Source organism: Stegostoma tigrinum, chromosome 29, assembly GCF_030684315.1.
Source record: "Stegostoma tigrinum isolate sSteTig4 chromosome 29, sSteTig4.hap1, whole genome shotgun sequence".
In the NCBI taxonomy this organism is placed as follows: Eukaryota; Metazoa; Chordata; class Chondrichthyes; order Orectolobiformes; family Stegostomatidae; genus Stegostoma; species Stegostoma tigrinum.
The window spans coordinates 18,125,352-18,151,129 of NC_081382.1; the positions used below are offsets into that span (position 1 = coordinate 18,125,352).

The 25,778-nt window shown below is 38.7% G+C and overlaps 1 protein-coding gene across 2 annotated transcripts in view; it reads right to left on the reverse strand.

The window, feature by feature from the left end:
- Window positions 1-25,778, reverse strand: part of cacna1ba (calcium channel, voltage-dependent, N type, alpha 1B subunit, a) — a 566,885-nt gene that overhangs the window by 536,220 nt on the left and 4,887 nt on the right. For both annotated transcript variants that reach the window (XM_059638405.1, XM_059638404.1), the window contains exon 3: window positions 21,119-21,258. In XM_059638405.1, coding sequence (XP_059494388.1) covers window positions 21,119-21,258 — 140 coding nt within the window. The remainder of the gene's footprint in view (window positions 1-21,118; window positions 21,259-25,778) is intronic.

The following is a 25,778-nucleotide window of genomic DNA, read 5'->3' on the forward strand; positions in this document are numbered from 1 at the left end:
TTACCTCACAAGCACCAGGGACCCGGGTTTGATGCCAGCTTCGGACAACTGTCTGTGTGGAATCTGCACGTTCTCCCAGTGTCTGCGTCGGTTTCCTACAGGTGCTCCAATTTCCTCCCACAGTCCAAAATTGTGCAGATTAGGTGGATTAGCCATGTTAAATTGCCCATCAAGTCCAGGGATGTACAGACTAGGTAGATTAGCTATGGGAAATGCAAGGGATAGGATGGGATGCTCTTTGGAGGGCAGTGTAAATTTGATTGGCTGAATGATCTGCTTCTATGCTGTAGTGATTCTATGCGGTTCACTATATTGTCTGCAACCTTTCCAAACACATTCTTCAATGCCCCAACACCTAAAATGTAAAAGATCTGCACAGTATTGCCCCTTAAGAGGCTCATCTTGGTTCATGAGGATACCAAAGCCGCAAATGTTTCTGAAATTATTGGAGGAATTTTGCCTCCAATACTTTAACTAGATTTAATCACTTTGTTGTCAACAATTTCCTGCTGTCCATCCTACAACAGCCATTTAACCTTTTAATTTTGCATTATGCTTTTCATTGGCCTCATTATATCCTAAAGCCATTTAAGTGCATCTTTTAATGTAGTTACAATTGTGACGCAGGCACATACAACAAATCACTTTGCAGGCACAGTCAACAGTTGGCTATAACATCAGGACAGCGCTATTGTTCTACTCCAAATAGTATGACAGGATCTTTCAAGTCCACTCGTAAGGGCATATTACAATATCTCATTCTAAAGATGGCATTACTCTTAATATGCATACAAGTGCCTGAAGTAGGGTTTGAAGCCATGACCTACTGTCTCAAACACTATCACCAAAGCAAGACTGCCACTTTTTTTTCGAGTTACTAGGAACTGCAGATGCTGGAGAATCTGAGGTAACAAGGTGTAGCGCTGGATGAACATAGCAGGGCAAGCAGCATCAGAGGAGCAGGAATGCTGGCGTTTCAGGCCTTGGCCCTTCTTCAGAAATGGGTGAGGGTATGGGGGTTCTGAAATAAATGAGGAGAGAGGGGGAGGTGGGTAGAAGATGGATAGAGGAGGTGACAGGTGGAGAGAAGACAGGCCGGTCAAAGAGGTGTGGATGGAGCCAGTAAAGGTGAGTGGAGGTGGGGAGTTAGGGAGGAGATAGGTCAGTCTAGGGAGGACGGACAGGTCATCCCGCCCCCTTGACCTGTCCATACTCCCTGGATTGATCTATCTCCTGTGTTCATCCAGCTCTACATCTCATTATGCCACTCTTTTTTAACTATTTAAACCTGATCCACTAATCCAATAATTAGGTTATATTCCATGTTAACATTGAGCATGGCATGTGTGGACACGATTACTTTTCGGGCTCTGGAGTACCCCAGTCTTTCCTTACAGTGTTGACTTCACTGCATTATCTTCAAAGAGCTAAGCTTACCTTGCATTGCAGTGACCATCACTAAGTGAAATATTGAAGATGTGATCTGACGAGGCCACTGCACAGTTTGTTCATGATTGCGTCTGATGTACTTTCTTAAAATGCTTATCTTAAATACACAGGAGACATTTCAGTTCAACAGTTTGCAGAACTATTAATCTATCAAATTGAATTGTCAGCTTTCTTCAGTGACCACTTATGCATTACTGTTATTTCCCACTTGTGGAGTCTTCTTGTATGCAGGTCACCTCTTGCATGTGTCTACAGTAAAACAGTACATATACTTCAAAAGTAATAGATTGCCTGTGAAGTGCTTGACATTTCTTCAGGACCTACAAAACAGTATATGAGTGAAACTTCTCTCAAAGTAGGGCTACCTAGTTAATTTTTAAAAATTAAACATTCAGGAAAAAAAGCTATAAATTTAGTTTGCTGATTCATTGATAGGTCTGCATAGTGTGTGGTCAAGGATATTTGAACAAAATTGTAAACAGCGTATCATCACCTTAAGTGCACAACATGGATTTCTTTGCTTTATGAAAGTTAGGGTTAATTTTTGCAGTAGGTCAAATTGACATTAGCCCTTTTGGAACCATTTGATTTTATTCTGTGCTTCATAGGTCTCTGCCTTAATAGAAGCAGTTAGACATCCAGCAAACTCCCTCTGCACACCAGGCAACTAAGCCCTCGAAGAGAAGGCAAATTAAACAGCAACTTTAGAGCAATTAGTTGAGATCATAATATAATAAAGCAAGAAATTTGAAATAAAAACAGATGATGCTGTGAACACAAAGCACGCTCTCAAAATGCCATTAGTTCTAACAAAAGATTACAACCAGAAACATTACCCAGTCAGTTTCTCTGTTGTGATGTTCATTCTCTTCTTGAAGTGAAAGATTAAATGAATTTTTGACCAACCTTTCCCAGTACAGCTTTTCGCATTACATTGTAGAAATAGTCAATCCTTTTCTGTAGAAATATATTTTCTTTGCTAAAATATACAACAATTCCATGATATTAATTTGAAGCATGTAGACCCCTAATTTATCTCATTGTCCAGCTTTGAGAGATGTGAGATATTCATAGAATCATAGAATTTTACAGTACAGAAGGAGGCCATTCAATCCATTTTGCCTGTAACAAATATTGAACTGAAATGTCATTTTAAGAATGTACATTACAAATAGTCAAATACCCTTGTTCAGTAATTCATAATTTTGCAAAACAAACTGATACAGAACAACTGTACCTCAATAGTTTATAAAGCTCAGTGAAGCCTCCACATCCCTTTAAAGCAAATACAGGCACAAAGCAGAATTTTCTGACAAATCTTGCTCAGTATTTTATGTTTATAACAATATCAAGATTTTGCCCATGCACAGTTTGGTATATAATGCATCACAGTTGAAGAGAAGGCAACAGAGTGTTATATCACCAGAGAGGGTCTGGTGATATACAAGCTGCAAAAATCCAATGTAACATTCTAAACTATTTGCATTCCTGCTAGAGGAATTCTCATCATTTTTCAAAAGAGCTTTGACAGCTAAGCAAGCAATTTTATAGTCATACAACAAATACAAAGATTGTGTCATCAACCAATAGCTTTTTTTATATCTGTCTCTCCTAACCATTTCACCTGATGGTGTCCTTGGATATCTGAGACAACAAAATGTGAGGCTGGATGAACACAGCAGGCCAAGCAGCATCTCAGGAGCACAAAAGCTGACGTTTCGGGCCTACACCCTTCATCAGAGAGGGGGATGGGGTGAGGGTTCTGGAATAAATAGGGAGAGAGGGGGAGGCAGACCGAAGATGGAGAGTAAAGAAGATAGGTGGAGAGAGTATAGGTGGGGAGGTAGGGAGGGGATAGGTCAGTCCAGGGAAGACGGACAGGTCAAGGAGGTGGGATGAGGTTAGTAGGTAGATGGGGGTGCGGCTTGGGGTGGGAGGAAAGGATGGGTGAGAGGAAGAACAGGTTAGGGAGGCAGAGACAGGTTGGACTGGTTTTGGGATGCAGTGGGTGGAGGGGAAGAGCTGGGCTGGTTGTGTGGTGCAGTGGGGGGAGGGGACGAACTGGGCTGGTTTAGGGATGCAGTTGGGGAAGGGGAGATTTTGAAACTGGTGAAGTCCACATTGATACCATTAGGCTGCAGGGTTCCCAGGCGGAATATGAGTTGCTGTACCTGCAACCTTCGGGTGGCATCATTGTGGCACTGCAGGAGGCCCATGATGGACATGTCATCTAAAGAATGGGAGGGGGAGTGGAAATGGTTAGCGACTGGGAGGTGCAGTAGTTTGTTGCGAACTGAGCGGAGGTGTTCTGCAAAGCGGTCTCCAAGCCTCCGTTTGGTTTCCCCAATGTAGAGGAAGCCACACCGGGTGCAGTGGATGCAGTATACCACATTGGCAGATGTGCAGGTGAACCTCTGCTTAATGTGGAATGTTATCTTGGGGCCTGGGATAGGGGTGAGGGAGGAGGTGTGGGGACAAGTGTAGCATTTCCTGCGGTTGCAGGGGAAGGTGCCGGGTGTGGTGGGGTTGGAGGGCAGTGTGGAGCGAACAAGGGAGTCACGGAGAGAGTGGTCTCTCCGGAAAGCAGACAGGGGTGGGGTTGGGTCCTGGGTTTTGTCCGATCATACTCCAGTTCAAGAAGTATCAATCTTTTGATTGTTATAACCTAGAGGTGAAAGGCATGCAGCCATGAATGATTCCCCAGCTGTTGCAATGGAACTAGAGTGCTGCTGGAGGTCATCTTGAATTTCATCAAAGCACTCTCAGTTTCACAAAGATGTGGGATTTTGCTGAGAGACAATAATCCTTAAGGTTTTCAGATACTTTAACTAAAATACAAAGTACCACTGAAGTTCATCACTTTTCAACATGGTTCTCAAAGCAGGGGCTGGGGCCTCAAATGGGGTCGTGAGCTGAAGTTTTATGGTTGCAGCGTCCAAGGCAGCAACGAGGGCTGTGGAGTTCAGCCTAAGTCATAGTGACTATGCTCCAGTTCTAACAGGCCTTCACTCAGACAGGTCTCAGTGAGAGGTTGTGAGGATATTCAATGGGTCACAGAGTGAGAAAGTTAACAAAACACAAGGATGGTTTTTTTTATTATGGAAAACAGCTTTTGGGGGACCACTTTGCACAACACCTCCGCTCGGTTCGCAATAAACAACTGCACCTCCCAGTCGCAAACCATTTCCACTCCCCCTCCCATTCTTTAGATGACATGTCCATCATGGGCCTCCTGCAGTGCCACAATGATGCCACCCGAAGGTTGCAGGTACAGCAACTCATATTCCGCCTGGGAACCCTGCAGCCTAATGGTATCAATGTGGACTTCACCAGTTTCAAAATCTCCCCTTCCCCAACTGCATCCCTAAACCCGCCCAGTTCGTCCCCTCCCCCCACTGCACCACACAACCAGCCCAGCTCTTCCCCTCCACCCACTGCATCCCAAAACCAGTCCAACCTGTCTCTGCCTCCCTAACCTGTTCTTCCTCTCACCCATCCCTTCCTCCCACCCCAAGCCACACCCCCATCTACCTACTAACCTCATCCCACCTCCTTGACCTGTCCGTCTTCCCTGGACTGACCTATCCCCTCCCTACCTCCCCACCTTTACTCTCTCCACCTATCTTCTTTTCTCTCCATCTTCGGTCCACCTCCCCCTCTCCCCCTATTTATTCCAGAACCTTCACCCCATCCCCCTCTCTGATGAAGGGTGTAGGCCCGAAACGTCAGCTTTTGTGCTCCTGAGATGCTGCTGGGCCTGCTGTGTTCATCCAGCCTCACATTTTGTTGTCTTGGATTCTCCAGCATCTGCAGTTCCCATTATCTCTGATCCTTGGATATCTCATTTTTTAAAAGACGACTGTAAGAAGATGACGCAAAAGTACTTGAAATTCTTAAGAAAAATCTCAAAAGCATTTTCCTATTCATAACAAATACTAAAAAGGAAGCATGTTCTGCAATATAAGAATAAATAAAAGTTACTCTTGCTAACAGGACCAGCATCTCCAAACCTCCACCTGGCCTGACCTTCCAGATTGTCAGCAAAAGAGCTACGAGTGAGATGAGGAGAAACCTCTTCACTCAGAGGATTGTTAGGATTTGGAATGCCCCGCCTGGAAGAGTGGTAGAGACAGATTTTCCATAGGAAGATTCAAAAGACAGCAGGAAACATATTTGAAAGAGATTAAGTTTGAGGGCTACAGAGATGTAGCTGGAGAGTGAGATTGGCTGGGCAAATCTTTCAGGAGCCTGGACTGGAAAAATAGGCCGAATAGCCTCCTTCTGAAATGTAAAATTCTACAATTCGATGACTATCTCAAATTTCCCAATGCTGGACAATGAGACAAATGAGACTTTTTATATCATCACCTCGCTGACCCCAGGATACTTAGAACTCAAAATAGGTTTTCACCGACAAATGTCTTGTAAAGTTAGACAACTTTTGCTGAAACTGTTTTTATAAATGCAACATCCTTCCTTCAATTTTCAATTCCTTCCCTTTAGCTATTCAAAATTGAGAATGCCAAAAACTTCCTGAATTTACAGTCATGTCTATTGAATTCAGTTACTCTTATCTGTTAACTTAAAGACAATAACAATAACCTACCCATAACAAGTACAGATACTTTCCAGAACACAGCACAACAAAACAGCTGGGAGCATCCCCAGGGTTAGGTATCAGGGTCAACAAATACAAACTCAGGCAACAAGGTTCACCTGAAATCCTGCCTGGTTGTTTTAGAATCCTACATTCAAACGTTTAACTTCCACACTGCTGACTGAAAACGAAAGTATTATTTAAATTATTAAATAGGTCTCAAGGCTCGACATTTGCCAGAAAGAAGACAAAATTACAATGTGAAGCAAAATTATTACCAATATCCGAAAGGAAAATGAGTCTTTATCTTGCTATTTCCTGTTTTCGAATCAGACCTTTCTCCCCTCTCTCCTGAAGATGCTAACTTTTGTTAGGATCTCGTTCAGTGAGTACCAGCCACCATCAGTGCCTTGGCCAAATGTTCATTTCTTTTGTGTGCCGCTGGACGCGAAATTTAGCAGCAGGTTTACCTCACAGCTGAGCCTGAGGATTCAATGTGCTTAACATCCATCAGAATTCATTTTTACCAGCCCTAGCCATTACAATCAATTGTAGAGTTCTGGGTATATGACAACCAGAGAATTCCTTCTTTCAAGGCTGAAATATCTACTGTGGCTTTTCACCCAGTTACTAATCCGTATTCTGGGACGGTGTTTAATTTCAACTTTAGCACAGACATTTCTATCTAGATGTTCGTCTTTCAACACTTTTAAGTAGATTAACAATGTTATTAAATAAACAAATATTTTTTAAATTACACAGGAATGTGTGTCGGGAGGGTGATGCCGTCACTCAAACAAAATCATTAGAGACCCAATGGGAAGTTAGTTTTGACTAACATTCAAACTCAATATGATGAATGCAGCTTCCTGCTTCAAACCAGGCATATGATTGTGGCCCAGAGTAATGTTCAGACTGAAAATTCCTGACATCTCTTGTCCAGGCTGTCATTTCAGAATTTCTTTTCAGTTTCATACCAATGATTGCCCGAGCATTTTGCTTCGACTGAGCAACTGGCAGAATCAATGGTGCCATTCACTCTGTCAAAGCAAGTGCAGAATTCCCAATACATCACTTAACCAGGAAACCAAACTCTGCAGAATCCAGATCTAAACATGTGGGCTGCAGTCAAAATTGTCTTCTTTAGATTTGCAGCAAAATACTACCAGCAGCCCTGAATGGAAGAACCTAAAACAAAAGAGACTAATCCCAAGACAAGCAATTCAAGCACAGCCTCAGAGCCTGGACAGAAATTTTTCTAGCATTGCTCACTTCTGCAAACTGTGAGAGCAATTCTAATGCTCATTTTCCTGTCAATTTTTCTAACTTCCTGTCTGAAATCCAGTGACTATTTGCTGATTGTCCTGCTGTACCTCACCAAAGTATTCTCATGCAAGAGCTTGACCAGTTCGTCTCCACAGTTCATAGGAATAGTTGGAACATGCATTATTCTGTCCATGCCAGATGTCCACACACATTACTAGCAAGTCTTACACACCAGCCATCAGAAAGGGGACCCTGAGACGATTTCCTCCTCTCTCACTCAGTGGTTTCAGTGTTAAATAATTCATTATCTCCACTTTGCTTGAGGTCAGCTAATTTAGTGGAGCTATAGGATCTAGCTCAGTCTCCAGTGTCCAATATAAGGACTGGTGAATATGACTGTAGGTTGCAATGAAGGATAGCTCTTTCTTCAGTTGCTTCAGTACGAGGACCAGGGTGTGTAGAACCACAGTTCTCGTTTCATAATGCTCAGCGTAACATTTTGCATCTCTCAGATTGATATGCATACCTGACAGTCACTTGAACAATAACCATATAGATCTCAGCGTTTGACTCAACTTGTGTTTATATGGTGAATCGAGGTCACGTTATCTCCAGTGGCCAGAATTAAAAAACAATTTTGTCGTTCCGATTGCCTCTAAAGGAAGTACAACTGCATCTTTGCACGCTTCTGACAAACTTTACCATCCAGGGTATAAATAGCTTGCAAAGTTTGAATTGCTCCAATCTGCCAACACAACAGAGGGTATGCAAACAATAACAGCATGCAAAATTTTAAAGCGACAGATCAAAAAAAAACAAACATTATAAATGGAAGAATAAAGACCACAGTATATAATAACTAAGAATGAGTCAGAAATAAACAAAGTAAAGCTACTTATCATAGACAAAGACATTTTTATAACAAAAGTTAACCTAAAGCTTCTAATTCATATTGTGTACTCTTCCCCATCAATGTCTGTCCCCCTATCCCCACGTTAGATTGTTCACTGTTTTAAAGATAAAAATAGCTGCTGACTATTGTTCAATTAGAAGGGAGATAGGCCAGAATCTCCATAAATCACTAGTCAGCCATTATTTTAGGCTATGTAAAAACAGGCTAAATGAAAAATTAATGTTCTTACAGATCAACTGGTTGTTCAGTCTCAGGTTACTAGTAGTACAAGATGCATTGCGATGTGCAAAAAAAAGGGGGCAATGTGAGATCTTATTTTGACTCAGTGAGCAAAAAGAAAGTTGCCTGGTGATGGCTAAGATACCTCAGGTAAGGGGTAAGGTTGAGGAGGTAGGATTCCCATGGTAACCTCATCTGGTATAGAAATTGATTATATTATGTTGGCTTATGCTATCAGCTAACTATCCAACCACCTGAAATAACCAACACCCAGTCGCTAAGACATAGAATTCACTGGCTGGAAATGTGTTGGGGGCAGTGTCAAATGAGGCATTCAAGAGGACATTGTAATATTATTTGAATAACAGTAAAGTGTAAGCATATGGGGAGAAAGCAGGAGATTGGCAGTAAGTAATGCCAGTGTGGGTATGAGGGGCCAAATGGCCTCCTTCCACCCCCAACCAGTGATTCTGCGTATTATTGTAATTTTATAACTTCTGTATAGTCTCTAGTTTCCATCAACGATTATTTGCAAATAATTAGTTACCTTCTCATTGGCAGTACTGTACTCAAATTGCTAAAATTGTTCTGTATATTTTACCTCCTCACTGATCAGAATTTCAGTGTCCAACTTCATAAAATTACAGCACAGAAAGGCACCATTTTCCCCAGCTGGTCCAGGCTGATGTTTATTGTCCACACAAGCCTCCTCTCACTCTACTTTCAGTCCAATCAGTAAAACTCTTTATGCCTTTTCATATAAATATATTTTGAAATTCACTCATGGGATGTGGGCATTGCTGGCTGGACCAGTAATTATTTCCCACCCCTAGTTACTCTTGAGAATCTTAAACCACTCGGGCCCATATGATGTAGATGGACCCAGAATGACATTAGGGAGGGAGTTCCAGGATTTCACCCCAATGACGCTGAAGAAATAACGAAGTATTTCCAAGTCGGGATGGTGAGTGGCCTGGAGGGGATCTTGCAGGTGGTATTGATCTAACATCCCATAAAATACATCTATGCTATTTTCCACACCTACTTCAAGCGATAGCAAGTTTCATATTTTAACAGTTCTCAATATAAAGGCGTTTTTTGTGAATCCACAAGCAAATTAAAATCGCTTCCATATGCCAGCCTTATCAAAACACTTTCATAATAATAAAGACTTGTATTAGGTCACTCCTCAGCTTTCTCTTCTAGACAGAGGTGCCACAATCTGTTCAGTTTTTCCTGGTAATTATAATTCAGTTCTGGTAACTCTCATTGAAATTTTTTGAATTTTTTTCCAATATTTCTAATTCCACTTTCAGTAACATGAAGACCAGAATTGTGCATCATTAACCACATGTCATTGAACCAAGGTTCCATACAAGTTTAATGTAACTGAGAAAGGATTTCTGAGGAAGGGTCACCAGACCCGAAAAGTTAACCCTGTTTTCTCCTTCACAGATGCTGCCAGACCTGCTGAACCTATCCAGCAACTTTGTTTTTGTTCCTGTGTTTATTGCAACTTCCCCTGTTTTATAATTTATTAGAATACTTCGGAATATTTTCCCAGATTCTTAACACAAACATTCCTCCCATTTTCATTGTTCGTTCTGCATCTATAATCTATGTACAATGGCCATGGTCTGTCAACATGAGGCAAGTTTTACTCCTCTCACATGTTTGAAGACAAGCATATTGTAACATCATAACATGTTGTTTCTCACCGAGGCATTTTTCAAACCATGAATTTGTTAATGTGAAATTTAAAAATGCATTGACATAGCAATTTAACCCATCATTTCAAAATGACACAGTATGAAATGCTGTTCAAAATGCAGCAAAACAATCAAGCACAATGGCAGACTTTCTAGCTTATTAATGGGCGAGAAGATCACAAGGGGATACAAGGGGATACAAAAGGATGTATGTAAAGCAACCAATTCACGAATGTCTGATGATAAATTTTAAAGCTACCCCTGACATAACAGCTATTTCAAGCAAATCAAGTTCTTGCAAACATCACTGAAATGATTAAGCAGATTATCCATTTTTGCCTGATGGTGGAACATATTCCATGAATTCTTCAATATCCACCAGGACTGCTAGAATATACCAGGCCTTAGTATAACACCTTGTGTGAAAGACAGGCAATACCTCTGACAAAGTACTTGTACTGGATTGTCAGCTGTGTTTGTGCGGTAATGATATAAAAGTTAAAATCCATAATTTCCTGATTCAAGGCAAAACGGCTACCAATTCACAAAGGCAATATTTTCTTCTTTGTGACTTTTTTCTTGCGGTAACTCAACATTTTTTAAATTGACTTCTTTGTTTCTTTTTTAACTGCAACTTTTTGGAACTGCTGAAAAATGATAGAAATGGTCAGCACAGTTAGGCGATAAGCTCTTTGAAAATGTAGCAATTCAACAGTATTTTCATTTTCTCTTTATGTAAACTTATTTCATATAAAGTTCCCAGTTTTTTTTCTATTTTCTTTACAAATGTTTATGTTGTAAACAATTAAATATTCAATTTGTCCTCCTTTGTTTTATAAGATACTAAAGCACAACTCCAAATATAATTTAAATTTTTAATTAATCTTGTACGTAGCTAAGCCTGAAAATTGAGTAAGTGAAAGTCATGTAAGAGAAGCTTCGGTCTCTCATTCCTGAAACACATTCTAGCTGTTTGGAACTGGCTGGTGACATAAAACTGGAGTGTTTGATTAATTTGAGGGCCAAGATAATTTGAGGGTGACACATTATAATAACGTGCTTTCCAATTAAATATATTGTGATGTTGGCTCAGCTTTTGACACCAACTTCTCTTTGATAAATAATAAGACATGGCAAACTTGGAAAATTACCATAGAAATGGGGTGGCACTGTTGCCTCACAGCGCTCGGGACCTGGATTTGGTCCCACCCTCGGGGAACTGTGTGTGTGGAGTTTGTACATTCTCCCTGTGTCTGCGTGGGTTTCCATCGGGTGCTCCAGGTTCCTCCCACAGTCCAAAGATGTGCAGGCTAGGTAGATTGGACATGATAAATTATCCATAGTGTTCAGCGATGTGTTGGTTAGGTGTTTTGGCCATGGAAAATACAGGGATAGGATACAGGGATGGGTCTGGGTGCGATGCTCTTCAGAGGGCCAGTGTGGACTTGTTGGGCCAAATGGCCTGTTTACACACAGTAGGGATTCTATTCTAAATGTTTACACTCACCTGACTCTATTTTAACAAAATGCTTCATTATTTTAATAAACACTTTTAGGTAAATTTACAGCCTTTTCAAGAGAAAAAAAGATGCAGGCTTTTCGTGCTTTCCTGATAGGTATATGTTTACATTTCTGGTATCACCCGTACAAATCTTCTTAGCATCTTCTCCAATGCCTTTCTATCCCTTTTACAATACGACATCCAAAAATATGTACAGTACAAGTGGAGTCTTTCAACACAAGTGTAGCTAGTTCATTTACGACCATTCTTCTAACAGAAGGTCTGTAGTGAGGACACTTGACAATGATTGCACGGTATTTAAATCAATTTGCAAGCCTAAAGATATTGAAGCAGTCCATATCCACATCCGCCAAACTCAGACAACATTCAGGCTTACACTGATAAGGTGGCATTGAGCATTCACACTACGTTGGTGCCAGATAATGACTTTTTCAAAAACTAAAATCTAACTATCTTCTCATGAAGATAGTTCAATAGCATTACCATCATTGAATCAGCTGCCATCAACCTCTCAGAGATCACCATTGACCAGATATTTAACTGCACTAGCCACATTAATGACCCTAGCAAGTCAGAGGCTGTGTATTCTAAGGTAAATGACTCACTTCCTGATGCAAAAAGATTTTAAGAAGTGTGATGGTATATTCTAAACTAGCCTGTATAGGTGTAACAACACTCAAGATGTTTGACACCATTCTGGCCACAGCAATGCCCTTGATCATCACTCCATCCAACACTGACTCAACATGCCTGCAATTCTTGTCATCTACCAAAACCCAGTGTAGCAATTCAGCAAGATTTCTGTGATAGAAACGTATAATCTCCCACCCTTTGTCAATTGGCAGGAGTACAGCTGATGCAATGGAAACACCAACGCATGCAAGATTCTTTCCAAGTCACCCCACCCAGCTGGCTTGTAAATGTATCGCCATTCCATCATTGTCACTGAATCAAATTCCCACATTCATTACCGTGTAGAACTGTGGCGCTACCTTCATTGTATAGACTGGAGTGGTTTAAGGAGGCTTAACACTACCACCTCCCCAGGTGCAATTAGAGATCTGCAATAAATGTTGTCATTGCCAATGACAACTGCATGAAGTAAATGAAAGTATATGGAAATGAATCATTGAGTGTGATTCTATTTATCAATGAATTATATCAGGCAGGATTTGAAGAGCTGAATAACACCAAGATAACTTCCTACTCTCCAATCCAACCAAGAATACAATTCTTTTTTCTGCCTGCATTTTCTCCCAGTCATGCCATGTGGATCTATATCAAACTATTCATATTACTTTGCTGTAATTCTATAGCTCTGGGTAGCAAACATCTATTATACTGGTGCACCTGTAATGTCATGTGACTTTGGCATCCATACATTCAGCTCAGCTTGGAACAAAGCCAGTTAATTTTTTCACAGAAGCAAACAAAGCAAAACATGCCTTAAAAATACATGTTGTACTTCTCTTCAAACATGATCAGACAATCCTATATTTGTGACAGATCAAAACTTTGACTATTTTGCACCCACAATTATTTCAGTCTCCACTATTCACACAGTGTCTCTTCTTAGAGGTGATTGTGTAAATAGGTTGCACTATGCCATATGAATCAATGTGGTTCCTGGTTCAATTTCCCTGCTTCACAACCTCAACACAAGCAAAGCAGAGGTGTGATATTATAGGATACTTCATCTTCCTAAGGCTAGGAAAACAAGAAATGGGCAATATGCTCAGAGGTAGGGAAGTGAAGAAAAAGATAACCACATTTCCCACTATATCCAATTAATATTCAACACCTGCCCTCTGCAGAGCAATCACTTCAATTGTTCCCCATAACCCAGCAAATTTATTTGCCTCAAGTATCCATCCAATTTCCTTTTGAAATCATTCATTGCTTCCGCCATTCACATAGACAGCAATTTTCAGTTTATTACCACCCAGTGCATAAAACGTTCTTCCACATGTTCCCCCAAATCTTTTGCCCAACAGTTTAAGTCTGTTGTAATATCAGCAAAGAGGAAACACATTTTTCTTTTCATCTATGTTTCATAAGCTGGTCATCTTATACCTCTGTCAAATCTCTCCTCAATCTCCTTTCTCCAAAAAGAGCAACTCTACTTCTCTAACCATTGTGGTAAATCTGTTCTTCACCATTTTAAGGACCGTCAAATCCTTTGTAAAGCGTGGTGACTGGAACTGGACACACAACTCTAGTTGCAGCCCTACCAGAGTTTTGTAAAGGTCTGATGTAATGCCCCTGCCCTTGTACTTAGGAAGCCTTATCATAAATCTTAACAATGCAGCTGTAAAATCATAATCTGACAACCAGTACGTTTTTCCAAAATAAAAATATCTTTACAAATTTTGGGTATTTTTCAGAGGGTGTAACTAATAGGCTAGGTAAAAAGGAGCCAGTAGATGGATTATATTTGAATATATTCACACGGATGGACGGTTGATGAACAGACTTAGAGAGCAATGAGTAGGAATGAACAGAGCAATTTTAAGTTGGAAGGCTGTGATGAGTGGACTATTGCAAAGATCAGTGCTAGAGTCTCAGCTGTTTGTGATCTATGTTGTTGATTTGATCAAAGAGGAATGTAGATAAGGTTTTTGATTAAACAAAGCTAAGTCAGAACGTAAGCTGTACAGACAACAAGATGACTGCAAAGCAGTTCGGTTAAGTAAGTGAACAAGGAGGTGGGAGACAGTATAAAAAAGGAAAGTGTGAGGTTATTCGCTTTGGAATGTAAAACAGAAAAGCGGATTTTGTTTTAAAAGGAGTTGAACATTTAAACTTTAATCTTCAGAGAAGACTGGGACACTCATACAAGTGCAGGTGCAGCAAGCAATTAATATGGTAAATAGAACATTGGCCTTTCTTGCAAGGGACTTGGAGTACAGGAATGATCTTACTACAATTTTAAAGGGTGTTAGTAAGAATGAATCAGACTGCATCTCCAGGATCTTTACTTGCTGTCATGGCCTCCACTGCTGCTCCTGGGGTAGCAGGAACTCTCATGTCAGCCAAACATCAAGGATCCTACACACAAAGCAGGATATCAATTTCCCCTGTTGGCCATGTCCTGGGCACAAATCAGGAGCCAGGTAGGGCTGCTCCAGACTGACAGTGCTCATCTGAAAGTACAACAGACTTTTAAAGATGGCACAGGCACAAGGGATGCCAGTATTTTGGCAGATATCTGTTGAGTAGCAAATTGTTCCACAAACAGTGTGTGGTGATTTGGGACAGAAAGCAGACATGGGAGAAGCTATAGAAATGTGAATGATATTTAATGAAGCAAGTTTGTAAGAAATAGGTGAGAAAACTCACCAGGCCTTATGGCAACAATCCCTCAAAATAACCCAGGCTGAGCCAAAAACAAAAAGTAACGTTCAGCCCTATATGACAGATCCAACAGTTTTACATTTTAATCCATTATTAATGAATAAGCAAGTGTACAGCATGCCTCTTAAAAGCTTCATTTGCACCACAGCTGTAAATTCAGACTTGTTCCCAGTTGCTAATTTATTGTTGTTTCACATTAAACTGCTCAGCACAAACAGTGTGAAATAATTTCTTCCCAATTATTTCAAAGGAGAATCGATCACCTCCTGATGATTTTCTGAAATCCAATGCAAAGCAGGTAGGGTTAATGCAGGGTGGAATAAATATAATGCAGCTCTATTCACGTAGCCCCGAGTCATGACATCTAATTGTAATGCTTCTGGATTTGGCTCCTAGCTTTCTAGTTATACACCTATGGTTATACTATGAGAGATTTACAATCGTACAAGCTTTGTAAATCATTATACTGTGCCATGAATCACTGTGAGTTTATTAAATTTTACTACAATCAATAATATATCCACACATAGTTCATAGATAATTGACTAAACATGATCAGTTTCCTTCACAATATTGGTTTTCATTATTTACTATGAATACTCCCAGATACAATATTCTACACTTACAATTGACTTTCAAAGAAAACTGTTTTTTTTGGTTGAAGCTATGTTGGCATCGATATGTGGGTGTTCATACTGCTCATGAACATAATGTAATAGTTCTCATCTGATTTCACAAGTACAAGTGACCCAATACCTCTATCCTTATCCACCAGGAAAGCTGCTATTCTGAAACAGCACTTGTGATTTTTTGAGCTACTATTATTAATGATGTACAGTATAGTCTCTTTCAGATGAATGTCAATTAAAGAGACAAGTAGCTCAAACTGTACTTGAAGGGAAGACGTGCAAATGAATTACAAAAAAGAAAACATTCTATCAGTAGTTATTTTAGTCATGAAATACAGTTACTAGCTTGTAAATGAAGCATATTATTCCCAATTTTCTATTAATTGTTTTTACTTCCCAATATTGTGTAGCAAGAGTCTCAAAGAAATAATAGAAATGATTTAAAGGCTTCTACAATGCACAATGAATATTAAAGAAGCAAATATAATTCGTGGGGGTTTCTTGCTGAAATTTCTTCCTTCCTCACATCACACCTTTTCTGCTGGTCCAATCAAAATATATGATACAGTAACAGTAAATTATGTATGAGAACACATATCCTATCAAGTAATGATTGTCTAATGCACTGCACCACCAGACTGCCTAGCTTCCTAACAACATATTGAATATACAGATCTGAAAGGCAGGAAATGGACAGATTCCTGAAAATGAGTTATGATTATCGAGAATAAGGCAGAATGCAGCCCTATTCCGTTGTTGGAATTTTGTGTGAGGATTCAAAAAAACGAAACATTAATAACAATATATAAGTTATGGAAAATTCAGTGTTTTCTGTATTTTTCGGGTTTTGTATTTAAATCAATTGCCTTCATTGAGGGCAAAACACTCAATACCTCTTAATACCTCCCAATAAAAATTTGTCTCTTTTTCACTTCAAGCACAGTTTCACTGGTAGCACAGCAGTATTTCAGTATTTTAAAAAAGTTGGTTAGCTCAATTGGTTGGGTGTCTGGTCTGCAATAAGAGAAATGCCAACAGTGTGGGTTCAGTTCTCACATTGGTTGAGGTTACCATGAGGACTAGCTTTCTCAACCTCTCCCCTCTCCTGCAGCATGCCATTAAACTACCCCCAGTTTTCTTTCTCTAATAATCCAGAAGGACATTGGCAATGTCAGCTTGTATTTCTGTGTGACCCAGGAAGGCTTTTTTTAAAATTATGAGATATTAATAAAAATATACAGATATGTTCATACAATCAAAATATTCATTTAAAGCCATGTAGGTCATAGCTTCCATCAAACCAACCTCCTCATTAACATCACTCATATTATTGAGAGTAAACTGAAGCAGTAATGTGATGCAGACTGTCTATATGAAGAAACATCTTTTCAGATGTTACTGAGTTTGGGATTTCAACAGCAAAATCCACATTAATAGGAAGTCAGGTGTTTGTTGCCAAGTTTGCAGAGGCCCAAATAGAAAAAGCATCAAGAGAGAGTAGCTCAGTGATTTACAGCTTCGGGGGCTCGGGTTCAATTCCACCCTCAGGTGACTGTCTGTGTGGAATTTGCACAGTTGCCCTGTGTCTGACTGGATTTGCTCTGGCTTCTTTCCACAGTCCAAAATGTGCGGGTTAGGTTATTGTGGCCATGCTTATAGCATCCAGGGATGTGTGGGTTAGGTAGATGGTCTATTGGAAATGTGATATTATAGGATAGGGGGTTGGGTCTGGGTGGGATGCTTGTCAGAGGGTCAATGTATACTCAATGGGCTGAATGGCCTGCTTCCACACTGCAGGGATTCGAAGAAATAAGGTAGAAAATTGTAAGATCGTTTCAGATTAACCAGTGCAAACAGAAATAGGTTTCCGGTGACAGCATGTGTTCATCCCTGGTTACAAACTGGCAAAACAAAAAAATTCCAATATATTTAACTTACAGATTGCTGTTAGAATAGCTTCAGTTCCAAAAAAAAGTCATACTGGACTCAAAATGTTAATTCTGTTTCTCCCTCCGCAGATGCTGCCTGACCTGTTGGGTTGCCCCAGCATCTAGCGATTTTATTTCAGATTTCCAACATCCCCAGTACTGTCATACAGAATAACGTCCTGCATATTTGAAAAAGAGTCTGAAAGAGTGAGAAAGCGGTTTTGTTTGAAATTATCTTGTCAGTCTTTGAATGGGATATGGAAGGAGGAGAGGAACTTTTCTGTTACTGTGTTTCCAGATAACAGTTTTAGATTCTACAAAAGAAGCAACCGAGTTTGTCAGTCAATATGTAATAAGCAAAAGCATATGATTTATAAAATCTTGACAAATCACAGCATTAAAAAAATTACTCGTTTAATCGGTGTGTATTAAAAATGAACAATTCAAATATAATATTAGCCCTTGAATGAGGAAGGAAATTTTCTTCAGCAACAAACCAAGCCCTTTGAGTTGGTCTATTAGGTTTTCTACAATCATTCAGAGAGATAGCGATCTTTATCTAGGGCTAAAATAGTAAATTTACTTTCCCAATTAGCACATTCGCGTTCCGGATCTAGATAGATTATGCATCCATCACCGATGGCCTGAATACAAAGCCATTCCTGAAAGATTCTGTCAGTTTAGCTAGTGTCCAATTGGATAAATGCATTTCACACATCTAATTGGACACCTGCTTCAATGATAAACACTTTTTCAAAAATTTTCCAGCAGCAGTGCTTTGAACACTTGCATTAAAAAAAAATCTGTTTGATCACTGAGTACGCTAAAACGAATCAGAGCTAACACCTTCTATCAACAATGAATTTGGGTTGGGAGGGAAAAACAGTTCAATAGATTTAGCTGACCCGAGCAAGGCGTCTGTCAGAACTGTATCATGCGTCAGTTGCTGAGGGTTTCTTTATTGGTCATTAACACATTTGCAGAGTGCACTTATTCAGTGTTCACAACAGGGCATCACACATCATTTGTGTGTTTTAATACAAATCAAAGCAAAACTACATTTCTCTCTCCTACAGGAAAATACATTGTTGCTTAAATTATACTAAATGAACAGCCAATATAAACAATTTAAAGGCAGTTTTATGAAAATTCTTCAGCAGATTCTTTGCATTGACTTCAAAGATCCGAATACTCAATTGTTTAAGACAATATAAATAATATGTTTTATTGAACTTTGTCTCACATAGAATGAGTCCATTCTGAGTTCATTGAATCACAACGATCATTTATTGAGACTTGTTAAAGCAATTCAATTTGTAAAGTGTAATTCATTAAAAAGAAAAAGAATTAGAAGTGAGGTGTAGACTGTAAGGACAAATTGTCAAGATAGCAGAAGCAGTCCATCTCACTGAATTTTTGAACAATGACAGCACTGAATAACTATTTGCTTTTCAATATAATGTATGTTATCATGAACAAAAAAAACGCTAGTTACTCATTGTTCACATTATGCATTATTCTCCTTCACTAAACATAAATGTTAGCCAATATCTGAAATTTGTTTGAGAGGTAAAACTTCAGCCATCAGTGAGAGTAATCTCTCCTCCACATCTCATAGTTATTAAGATATCTAGCTAAATTTTAACCTTTCTCTTATTCTTACACAGGATATGGATTGCACTGGAGTGGCTGGCATTTTTTTTCCCTGTTCTTAAGCTGAATGAATTACTCAACCATTTTGAAGGCCACATTGCTGTGGACGTGGATTCACCTGTAGGTTACTGGCAGCAAGTAGAGGCAGCAAATTTCCTTCCTCAAAGGATATTAGTGAATGATCTTTTAAATGATCCATGATAGTTTAATGGCCATTGATACAAGCACACAACTTCAGAACTTTTATTAATTGAATTTAAATTCCACAGCTGCCATGCCAATTACTTGTCTAGTGGCATTATCACTATGCCACTGTCTCCACAAATCTAATGTAAAGCAGCATTTTAACAATGTACTCAAACTGCGACTAAATGTCATGCCACACTGAACAATTCTTCTAAGTGTGGATGCAGGTCGGCACATGAACTGAGCACTCACTGGTACATCCCACCAAATCACAGCCAGAACTATGACATTTGAAATATCCAGCATCCATTATAGCAGGTCAATTCCAAATGCAGCATTTCAGGCAGTATTTGAAATTATAACTTTAAAGGACAATTGCAGAATACTTGAAGCAAAGTTTCATGGTGTTAAGTAACTAAGGTTTGAAATTGTGATAGCTTTGTATTGACAGTTCAATAAGGATATTCAAAATCATATATCTCCTGCTATATTTATCTTCAATGCACAAATTTTAATGTATACGCTTTATCATTGTATTTATTTATAAACAAGCACACTCTAAAATATTTTAAAACTATTCATTGCATTTAAAGCACATTGCATAATGGATCCTAATTTGAGAAAGTGTAAACTATAAACAAACTAAATTAGAAAATCTGTGGTGAATGTATAACTTGCTGCTGGATGTAAGTAACTTGAAATAATTTTCTTTGTTTGGGGTATCTTGTTCGCCTTTATTTCTTTTCTGGCCTTTTAACATTATTTCATTTCCCACTTAATTTTCCAATTCTGACGTGTTTTGCCCAAAACATTAAGCAGATCATCTCAATACAAATGGTGCAGACATACTGCATTCTGCTATGTATCAAAATTCTGTTTTGTCAATATGTTATTGTTAGATTACACAATATCATGCAATCTACAGCCTTATTGCAAACCAACATGGACACAAATTCACCTTCCTTTCTATAATCATAAATTAACTTGTGATTCATGTTAAGTTAGGCAAATCTTTGATTGTTCAAATATTGTGTAACATTATCAGTTTCATGCAAGCAAGTATAACGAACAACTACAATCTGATCAATAACTAGGAATGCAATCTTAGGCCTGATGTTACATGATCCTGGATCAAACAGTACAGTACTCTATATTTTCTCATTCCTTTTAAGTAATTTTGAGGGCAGGTTCAGAAAATCAAAGCAATTTCAACACAAGCTCAATTTTGCCATTACACCACAGTAAAAAATATGCTGCATTAGCCACCCGCATATGAGTACACTGCAGAGCCTCCATTATCATCCATTAAAATGAAGAGGCCTCGCGGTAGATCATTAATAACTGGTGCATAATCGAAAGTGTCCCAATCTTGGTATTCCATGTTATGATACTGCAATTTTTTAGCCACTAAGGCAAAGATTAATAAACACCTACAAACAGATCTATGTTTATCCATCAAGTAACAGAAAGTAAATTAAAAACCAATAAATCAGTGCCATGAAATATCCTAAGAACCGATGAGACGATAATTGAGAATGATGGAGTTCCGTTGCATTGTCCACAACAAATCCCCTAGCATAATAACAAATCTCCTAATTTCAGAATGGCTAACATTTCAAACTTTCACCTGGTAAATACTTGGAATCAGTTATTATAACAATTGTACTGGCTGTGTGATTTTTCAGCAACTTACCCTGTGAGAACCACCACAAAATCCATCACATTCCAGCCATTACGAAGATAAGAACCTTTATGAAAAGCGAATCCAAGAGCAATAATTTTGATGCCAGCTTCAAAGCAAAATATTCCAATGAAATAAGGCTCAGTGTCATCCTGTAAGAATAGCATACAGTAAAGAGAAAGGTCAGCTTATCTGTTGACAAAAACATTATTCAAGTTATTTGGTCAACAGTCAGAAATAGGTTTGACAATTTATACAAAGTGATCTTTTTAATATTGCATTTGAAAATAGTCAAATATAATTAATTAGAACATTTTTATCTTGTCTAATTACTAGCCCAAGATTGTTTTACTGGAAAGGTGAAATATGGAAAACAGAATTCAGATTGATTATAAAAATGGCCACCATTAAATAGCAGTAAATGTAAAGTCATTCATGAAACAGATATTATGGTTGGAAATTATAGAAAACACCATTTTGAAACTTTTATCAAAATCAGAGAGAAAAACACTACCTTCTTTGCAATGGAGAATAAAAGTTATCAAAGTCAAAGTCTTACAAATGAATTGATTACCTGAATCTCAATGATCATATTGAATTTTCAGTCTAGGTGATTAGCTCTCAGTTCTATTGACAATATTACCCCACAGCCAATGGCATAAATAGCCAGTATCTGAGTTTTTGAACGCTATGCAATGTTGGGAAATGAACAAGCATGGATGTTGGATGAAGGCTCAAATAGATTTAATTGTGCTGGCATCCATGATGTTAAACTCAGCTAATTCAATACCTAGATCTATATCCGATGGATTTCAACCAGGTTTAAGTAGCTTTGCCTATCTGAGAATTAGTATCTTCAAGATAGTTGAGGTGAAAATTGGGTTATGGTAAGGGAAACTGTAAAAAAAAACACAAATGTTTGGTGACTAATCAACCCAGCAGCATATGTTAGGATTCAGTGCAGCATTCTAGTTGGACTTGTGTTATAAGCGTTTTCAAATGTACACTGTTTTCTTAAATTGCAACATTGAAAAGGCATTTGTATGGGTATGTGAATAGGAAGGGTTTAGAGGGAAATGGGCCAAATGCTAGCAAATGGGACGAGGTCAGATTGGGATGCCTGATCCGTGCAGATGAGTTGGACCAACAGGTGTGTTCCTATGCTGCATGACTTAATGACTCCATGTGTTGCAAATTAAAAACTTCCCAAATGATGTTGTATATCACCAACAGACTTTGCTAAGTACATTTAAGAGTTAATGGGTAAGTGTGAATAGAAATTAGAAATGGGAAGGGAATTACAGTTTCAAAAAACAGAACATATTGACAAACAATACTGAAAAGCATGCTCTCATTACCCACAATAGTGACATGTTCCTCCTAACATTTCTTCAATCTCCCCTCCTCAATTTTTCAAACCAATTTTCTTCTCTCCTATTGATCCTTCAATATTAATATTATGCTTCAGCTGAGAGCTGACCAGAAATTCCAAAACTTGCTGTTTATCAACACTTTCCTTAAGTCTGCTGTTGTGGAGACACAAAAGTGACCCAAATCTTTCAATGTTACCATTTGGCTTGTAGGGATGTACTTATTGCATGTTTCCATCCTTTCAAGGGATCTCTCAAGCATGGAAACAAATTATGAAAATATCAGGCATTAACTGACATGCTAATATGCCTACAAATCAAAACATTACACCAATGAACACCATGCCATGGAATTATTTGAAAGGTGCAAGGCTACAAATGATCACATTTTAGTGGTATAGAGGTGCATTTTAATACAATCATAGAATCTTGAAACCTCATTTCAGTTAACGGTTAAATGCAATTTGAATTCAGAGTAACAACCTAACACCTCATCACAACAAAGCAGATGATATTCCTTGAGCAGAAAGTCTCGCTCTGCAGCTCTCTAGAATCAGTCATTATACTCCTTAAGCCTTGCATTAATACAAAGTCAAAGATGATTTGCATTGATGCTAAACTTGGGAATGCATTCTTAATGTAAGATATCATTAATGTATCATTTTTGTTTAAAAATGACTTTCATATCCAGTTTTTTACAGAGATTCATATAGAGGGATTAACAGGAACAGATCCCTCACTGTTTTCAGTGAGATTAACTAACTTTTCTCCAGGAACTTGAAGCCTGCTGAAAGGATATTTCAGGTTAAAGCCAGATCATTCTAAATCGAAAAGGTGATACTTCAAGTCAATTACATATTGAATATAAAACTTCCACGTCTTGGGCAGAAAATTTCTATTTATGATGCCCTGCAGCTTTAGAAGGCATATTTCATCATGGATGAAAACAGAAAATGAAGAAATTACTTCATAGGTCAGACAGCAACTTGGGAGACCAAAACAGTTAAATGTTTCATACTGAAACTCTAATAAAAAAATAAATTGAGAGTTTCTAGCATTTTTTTAAAAATTTCATATTTCCAGCAATCCACATTATCTTGTTACTTTTCATTACAAATAGATTGCTAGAAGCTTAACAAAGGAACTACCAATATTTTACGGGAAAAGTGCTTAAGGTTAACACCAGCTGTTGTCCCAAAATGATATGCAAAACTGGGGTCTTACAGTTCTAGCTGATGATTTGTTCCTAAATCACTCTGCTACTTCTGGACTGATAACCAGAAAATTATGAAATCATGAACTATTCATAAGCTGGTGTGTGGTGCAAAGATTTGTATTTGTTTTACATTGGAATGTAGATTTTTTTCAGGGCCCTTTACACATCCTATTAATTGAAGAAGATTGCATTGGTTTAAGGAAGTAGATTTTTGGCAGGTCCTTTATTTGGCTAAACGGTACGACATTGCCAATTACTAGTTGTAAAATACATAATAACATATTACATATGTTTTTGCTGTACAGCTAGCAGAACAATCTGATGGATAGCATTTGTATTTTGAACTTTATAGCAAATAGCATTTTCAAACTTGATGATTTTCTTATTCTGAAAGCATCTGCCTTGCCAGAAACAAAAAATCAGAGCAGCACAATAAAGTATTTGTCAGTAAGAGGCATTTCCACGTATGCAGAAGTAAACAGAGAAGACACATAGCATCCTCTATGCAACACTACTGCTCATTCAAGCCATTGAGTGAAAATATTGTCAGGACAACGTCCAACAGAATTAGGTAGCTGTGATGGTAAAAAAAATGCCCATCCTACTGACTACCCATTTAAAATTCTGGACATAAGCCATCTGTACAGCTTCTGACAGAATTACAAGGCTGAGGTAGACCATTGTTGCAAATGAAAACACTTCAAAAAAAGAGAATGTAAACAGAAGGACATAGCTCTTCAATTACAACCATCCAAGAATACCAAATTCATCAACTAAGTTTCAAACAATGATTTCACTAATTCATTTTGTTTCTACAAACTCAGAAGTAACAGACATTAGACGAAGTACTTAATTTCATCTTGTGATACCTTTCTTAAAATACTTAATATGAATCGCAACTTAATTTTGCCAAATAGGACTCTAGGGTGGTTCCCGCAGATTGGAAAACAACCAATGTGACGCCACTGTTTAGAAAAGGATGTAGACAAAAAGCAGGTAACTACAGGCCAGTTAGCTTAACTTCAGTAATGGGGAAAATGCTTAAATCTATCATTAACAATGAAATAGCAAGACATCTGGATATAAGTTGTCCCACTGGGAACACCCAGAATGGGTTCATGAAGGGTAGGTCATGTTTAACTGATTCAGTGGAATTTTTTGAGGGCATTACTTGCATGGTCAACAATGGGGACCCAGTGGATGTGGCATATCTGGATTTCCAGAAGGCATTTGACAAGGTGACACACCAAAGGCTGCTACTAAGATAAAGTTGCACAATATTACAGGTGATGTATTGATAGAGGATTGGTTGACCAGTAGAAAGCAAAGCGTAGGGGTAAATGAGTGTTTTTCTGGTTGGCGGTCAGTGGCTAGTGGTGTGCCTCAGGGATCAGTGTTGGGACCGCAATTGTTTACAATTTACATAGATGATTTGGAGTTGGGGGCTAAGTGTGGTGCATCAAAGTTTGCAGATGACACTAAGGTGTGTGGTGGAGCTAAGTGTGCAGAAGACACTGAAAGTCTGCAGACAGATATAGATAGTCGAAGTGAGTGTGCAAAGGTCTGGCAGATAGAGTACAATGTTGATAAGTGTGAGGTCATCCATTTTGGTAGGAATAACAGCAAAATGAATTATGTTTTAACTGGTAAAAAAATTGCAGCACCCTGCTGTGCAAAGGGACTTGGGTATATTGTGCATGAATCGCTGAAGCTGGGATTGCAGTTGCAGCAGATGATTAAAAAGACAAATAGAATTTTGTCTGTCATTGCTCGAGGGGTGGGGTTTTAAAAACAGGGAGGCTATGCTGCAGCTGTATAATGTCCTGGTGAGGCCATACCTGGAGTACTGCCTGCAGTTTTGGTCTCCTTACTCGAGAATAGATATACTAGCACTGGCGGGGGTGCAGAGGAGATTCACTTGATGGATTCCGAAGTTGAGAGGCTTGGATTATGAGGAGAAACTGAGTAGGCTGCAATTATACTCATTGGAATTCAGAAGAGTGAGTGGAGATCTGATAGAAACATATAAGATTATGAAGGGAATAGATAAGGTGGAGGCAGGGAGGTTGTTTCTGCTAGCAGGTGA